Source organism: Schistosoma mansoni, chromosome W, assembly GCF_000237925.1.
Source record: "Schistosoma mansoni strain Puerto Rico chromosome W, complete genome".
In the NCBI taxonomy this organism is placed as follows: Eukaryota; Metazoa; Platyhelminthes; class Trematoda; order Strigeidida; family Schistosomatidae; genus Schistosoma; species Schistosoma mansoni.
Window position 1 is genome coordinate 10436968 of NC_031502.1, and position 6611 is coordinate 10443578.

Genomic DNA, 6611 nt, shown 5'->3' on the forward strand with positions numbered 1-6611 from the left:
TCTCTCTCTCTCTCTCTCTCTATATATATATATATATATATATATATATAATTGAATACTATATGTCTGAATCTATTATAGATTGCTTATCAGAAAATACAATGAGCTCCATTGAATCTGTATTTTAATTCCTAAGGTAGTAATTAATAAAGGATATATTTTGAAACAAGAATTAAAGGCTATTCACTTTCAAGTGTAAATATTTCGAATTAATTTTTCTATTACAAAGTTTTGTGGAATAGTACATATGTTAGATGAGGTATTTTAGAGGATTTGTTTATATCCAAAATAACTATTTGTATTGTTTGCAATTAATAATTTAACGATCTGTCTGAAACGCAATTTTCTAATGACAGACAAAATACCATCTGATGACAATAGAATAACTTGTACACGTGGATGAAATGTATTGATTAACCTAAAAGAAAACCATAATGAACAAAACATATATTTAGAAAAATACAAACATGACAATTGCACTTTACATGATTCTCATTTACCAGTTAATAAATTTGAAGATTGACAATAGGTTCTAGGCATTTTTTAAAAGGTACTCAAGTAAATTTCGCAGTTAACACGAACTGTTAGTTGGTTAAAACAAATCAAAGCTGTTAACAATGGTTGCAATAAACAAACAGTTAGCCTATAGGATTAAGCATCTCGAAAAGTTAAATAGTAAAGTTTCTCCATTGACTGTCAATCCACTTACAGAAAAATTAAATTATAAAATGATTATTAAAATAATTCTCTTTTATGAGTTGGAAACAGTTTTCATATTGAAATCGAATAAATGAAATATATTTTCTGGTTTTGAATTAAATTACTCAGAATATGGTCGAGTTCACAGACATCTGTCAAGTGATACAATGAATGTTTTCGAAAATTGATTCTATATAATATGGTTCCATGTGACATTTGACACTATCAGATTCGGCAGTTATTGAACGATACATTTATAACTTTACACTTCAGTCGCATTTAAACAGTGTTGTGTCTTTGGTTTATCCCCATATATATATATATATATATATATATATATATATATATATATCATCGCACGACAGAATCTTTAAGCGGATATATATACTAAACCCCCTCTTACATTTTGTTATACGATTATAAGGATGATGAAAGGGAACAAAATTAGTTTATTTAATGCCTTGAATCATTTTTTGTGTAACATTAAAAGACAGAAAAGTAAAAAGATACACAACGCTAACTTCTGCTGTATGAATTATTATGCATTTGTATTTATGTGTATACTTGCCACTACATAAAATGGACTGGTTTCCTTGTTCAAAAAACCAGTTTGTTTAATCATTGACAAAAAACTTCAATTACCCAATTCATTATTTCTCTGCTTAAAGAGAAACACATTAGCCGATCTAAATAAAGGATAGAAGCACAGTGAATAAAACTTATAAAATACATCCAGTATGCAGAAATACGATCCAGTTCAAGGGAGACTATTCTAATATTTAATAAAAGAAATGTATTACTAGCAAATTTGATACAAGAGAATGAAGACAAACAATAAACACCAAATAACTAGTTTATCGAGGACAGATTCATGTGCGTGGCTTCGAAATACACCTTAAATGTGAGGAATAATTATGCTACCCAGACCAAATCAGGTAGAGTAGGATCCCAACCTGCTGCTTAGCGGCGGACAGTCGTCCTCCCTAACCATTGAGCCATCGCTCCATAAATCCAGATTAGACAGTGTCTTATAGATTATGTATTAGATAGAGGTAATTTTCTTTTTATCATAAAATGGTATCATTTAAAATTTACTACTGATATTCCAAAGGTATTCTAATAACAGTTTGATTCTCGTTTGGGATATATTCTTTGGGTTAGCTGTTAAGTACACAGTATTCTGATGTGTTAGATGTGTGCAGCTAGTTAATACCTTATTTGATAGAAATAATTTATTCGTATCGAATTTCTTTGCATAACTGTCTGACTAATAGTTAGTTACACTATGTAATAAAAGTCGTAGGAAATTCATAATCGAGGTATGACTGGAACAAACAGTTTCATGGTACAAATATGATTTTCTGTTGATCAAATTACAACCCTATTGCATGTCATAGATAAAACATCTTTTTAACCTTCAACTTTAAAAGAAACATTTAATTAAATAAATATTTTGTCGTCCTTTTTTATAAGGTTGAAAGTAATGCTAGAAATAGTCATCTACAACAAACGACTAATTCAATTTATGCAAACCAATGTCAATATCACATACCTGAACATTTACAACAAAATAAAATTTATGATTTATCATCATCATCTATGAATGTCCAATTGAACAATGAACACCATAAATCTTTTCAAACGTTTATCACAACTGAACTGGATGCAGAAGCATCCCATAATATAAGTAATAACAATTGTGATAATGTCAATAATGATACAAATAAAATTCACTCGTATGAAAAGTTGCCAGGATGTCCAAAATCCAATGTATCATCATTTTATTCTAAAGGAAGTGAATACTTTGATTACCCATGCTGGTTAAGAAGTGAGAATTCAGCTATATATATGTGGAATAAAACAACGGAAATCTGTGTCTCCGAACCAAATACCTCATTAATAAACAATCAATCATCTTGGTCAAAATCACCAGTGAACGAAATTACCGGTCAAAGTATAAATGAGTTGAGTCACAGTCAATCAGATTATCCCCAGGTAATATGTGTTTATTGTAAATTTTATTTAAGAAACAATATCAACTCATAGTAAGATTTATATCTATTCAAATAATCTTACCTACTGCCGCTTCACGAATGTAATTATTCAGGTATACTTTGAGATGGTTTTCATCGCGGATTGACTTTAGATAGCAAGCCATTCATATATGGAGAGCATTGGACGACTGGCTCATTTTAGTTTATAGCTCTTCAACGGTACCCAACTCCGATTTTAATTGTGATCGAATTAAGGATCCTCCGGTCTTATATGGTTTTTTTATCTGTAGATCAGAAAGCAGAATCGAATGATTCAAATTTCCAACTTCATTCAGATCGCTAGACCTGAAGGGCTTGGGTTCGACCCCTGACAAATGTACACTTCTGAGATTGAAAGACCTCATCACTGGTCCCTAGTTTTCAGTTATTCGTGAGTTGATGTTAATTCGTGACGAAAACTTCCTCCAAATCAAACTGATTTTTAAAACCACTGAAATAAACAATGATGAATTCCATCTTCAGTAGCTAACCTATTTGTTTTTTAACCGAAAGCAAGTTTTAGTGGATTTATTAGAGGCTTTGTCACTTCTTATTGCGTAAAAAACTATGTATATTTGGTTGACAGGTATTTGAAAAGTCCCATGTTTCCTTGAACTCGTTTTATAAGACTAGAAACATGAAAAAAAGGCATACGGGAAAACACTTGTAGCACTAATGGTGATTAGGAAAACACTTATGTAATTAGATATTTGAAGCGTATTATCACTATTATGAAGCCGAAGTTAAATTGAACTGTACTACCCCTTGAAAAACGTTTCCTACTTATTCAGATATTTCCTCAACACATGAAAAATTCTTGTTGATTATATTAATATCATGTACAGCATACTTTATTGATAGCTATAAACTTTAAGGAATATTGAAGAATCAATAATTAGAGCAAATGTCTGATTATTCCTCATACTGTGGTGCATGCTACTTATGTTTGCAAATATAAGTAGTATGAAACACCAGTCGGAAGTGGAGAGTCTGCGAGTAGAAGGTTGAGAAGACTAGAATGAAGAAAAGAGAGAAGGAAACTGAAAACAATCAAGCCAACAACAGGAACGAAGAAACAATGAAGATTGTAAGAGACAGCTGAATGATGTGCAAATAATGTATTTGATGTATGATCTTCGTATTTTACTACACTACTATTTGACTGTGCGTCAATCAATAAATTGGGCTGCCCCACCTAAAATCTTCGTTCCCTACATTTATTGTCACTGTCAAAGGAGAGGCGAAAAAGGTGAAGTCAGGCGGACGTCGTAGTAAAGCCAAAAGAGGAGGCGCTAGTTGGGCAGGGAATTGACGTCAAGTGGAGTGTTCTGACGGGGCGGCGTTGGCTGTAGCAGTTGACGGAGAATAGTGGCACGTCCGGTCGCTGGACAGACGTCAGATGTAGGTGGCCTGGAGGGTCGACATTGCTGTGAAGGTTAGCGCGCCAGAGGATTCGATATTTCGGTGGGAGGCATAGCACAAACTAAGATAAAGAAGGAAGCGACACGGGGAGCAGGACGATCGGAAGGGTGACTTTTGTTTAAGTGTGGGGACTAGTGTGATGTATGTTACTTATACTTATCAGTAGTATGTAACACCTATTGGAAGTGGAATGCATACCAGCCGAAGATTGAGAAGATTTAATTGAAGAGAACAGAAAGGGAAGCAGAGAGTAATTGTAATCACAAAAGTTAAAAGAATGATGAAGTATCTAAAAGGCAACTGATGTGCAAATTATGTATTCAATGTATGGTTTCCATATTTTACGAAAGGACCCTGTAACTTTGCACCAAACAATAAACTGGTTATTCCCACCTGGATTCTTCATTAACTACAATACTATTAATTGTGCTAGGAGGATTCGGAGTTTCAATGTTCTGACTGTAGTCTTCTACAAAGATAATGCCTAATGTGGTAAAATAACCAGGAAGGAATGGGTTATGCTGCTATTATTATGGATTCCCATCTTCAGTATGGAATACGGGGATAAGATGATTCTGTTTCCCGAATCATAACAATACGTTTTCTCGAAACATTCTCTATATGATCAATTACTACTCCATTTTACAATTTTGTCATGGTACAGCAAGATGGATGTTACGATAAAAATATATGGCTAAGGTTTGATTAGAAATAATAATGGGTGGAATATTTCAACACCTGGTTTGATACTAAAGTATTCTATGTTTCTGTTAATATTAGAGTTATTTTAGAGATTTGCATATTGCATAGTGTGTATAGCATTTATCATAACTAAAATATCACTACAAAGGATATACTTTATATCTTAGATAGCTGAAAGTAACCGATGGAGCATGCATATTTTCACTAGTCTGGTAACTAGGTTCGGCGAGGTCCTTTGATAGGATTTAGTCATATGTAATGAATAAGAATAATTACTTAAATTAATACAAAGTAATTTATTAGTTTAATCCTAATGATTTTCTTTGTGGTGTAAAGTGTATTTTTATCATTATTTCTTCTACAGGCTCTTTTCCATGTACAAGGTAATCAAGTGTCAAGTGAACACATATTAACTCCATTAGAGTCAATGCAAATGACAGCAGTTACAATCGGACAGCGATCACATATAGCGAGTCATCAACAGAATAATAATTCTGACAGCAATCAAAATGATGTCCATTGTGAAACATTATGGAACCGTTGTAATTCAACAAATATTAAATGTCCAACAGAAGAAATGACTACTGATAAGAAAATTGGAATTATTGAAAATTCACTTCTTGAAGGGTATTCAACCCGTAATGTCACTGGCGAAAAAATTAATCATGAAAATCTAACCTAGCCTTGAGAGTACAAAAGTACCTAATACATACGCATCATCATGTGTATCTGGAGTCCAAATTCAAATGAGTCACATTTAATTTGACTGCTTCAAGCCAATCATCAAAGAGATTAATAAAATATGATTAGTATTTAGTTCTTTCTTTAGTATTGTGTTGTTAGATAACAATTAACTCATATTATAACAGTCTAATTAGAGCCTCTATCCAAACCAAACTACTGAAGTATCATTTGTAATTTGTCTTCCTTTGTTTTCATATATTTTATTTTATGTTCATTACCATGGGATAGAACATATTTTACTTGAGTTACTGAAGAGGTTATTAAGATGACTCATATATACAGTACTAAATTTATTAGTGCTGTACATGTCTCCATTACAATTAAAATAAATAATTATAAAAATAGACATGAAACTATTTTTTAATGTTCTATTGTTCTCATCCCTTGTCAGTTAATCAGATTTTAATTTTTATTATAGAAAGTTAAGATTACAATCAATCGGTTAGCGTCTATCATTACTGTCAAACTCCTTAGAAAATATATCATTTAAATTTAATAACTGATTGTTCTAACTAACCGTTCATCTTTTTGGGGTCGCTTTATTGAATACCAGATTAATTCAACCTGATTCTAAACGTTTTTGATCCCAGTTTGTTCTCCGTATGTCTTAAATCGATCCTGTTGTGTGCTTGAATTCTCAAGATAAGGCGATACCGAAAACGTTTTGAAATATTTCGAGAATGGACATATTTCAAACAGTGTCGTCAGCAGCCTATGAAGTAAACTGCAAAAGGGCTGGAACCTGTGTGCATTGAATTGTATGATGTGCGGATCGATGTAGCGATTAATTATTGAAGTGAGTGGATTGATTAAGAGACATATCGTAGTGTTATATAGGTTGATTTAGCAATCAATCTTATGATGTGTGGTTTGATGTGTAAATCAATCATTGTATATATTGATGAGGGGAGTAATATAATCTCAAGTAGCTATTGATACAAGATAGAGATTCACGCATGAAAATTGTGCATAGATAGAAACCTATAATTAATTACATGAAGAAGCACAACT

The 6611-nt window shown here is 32.3% G+C and overlaps 1 protein-coding gene across 1 annotated transcript in view; it reads left to right on the plus strand.

Moving 5' to 3' along the window:
• The window catches only part of Smp_158750 (putative forkhead protein/ forkhead protein domain), a gene marked incomplete at both ends in the record, with an annotated part of 19011 nt that extends 13473 nt beyond the window's left edge, over window positions 1–5538 (plus strand). The window contains one exon of the mRNA XM_018788504.1: window positions 5221–5538. Coding sequence (XP_018654040.1) covers window positions 5221–5538 — 318 coding nt within the window. The remainder of the gene's footprint in view (window positions 1–5220) is intronic.
• Window positions 5539–6611: the final 1073 nt, after the last annotated feature.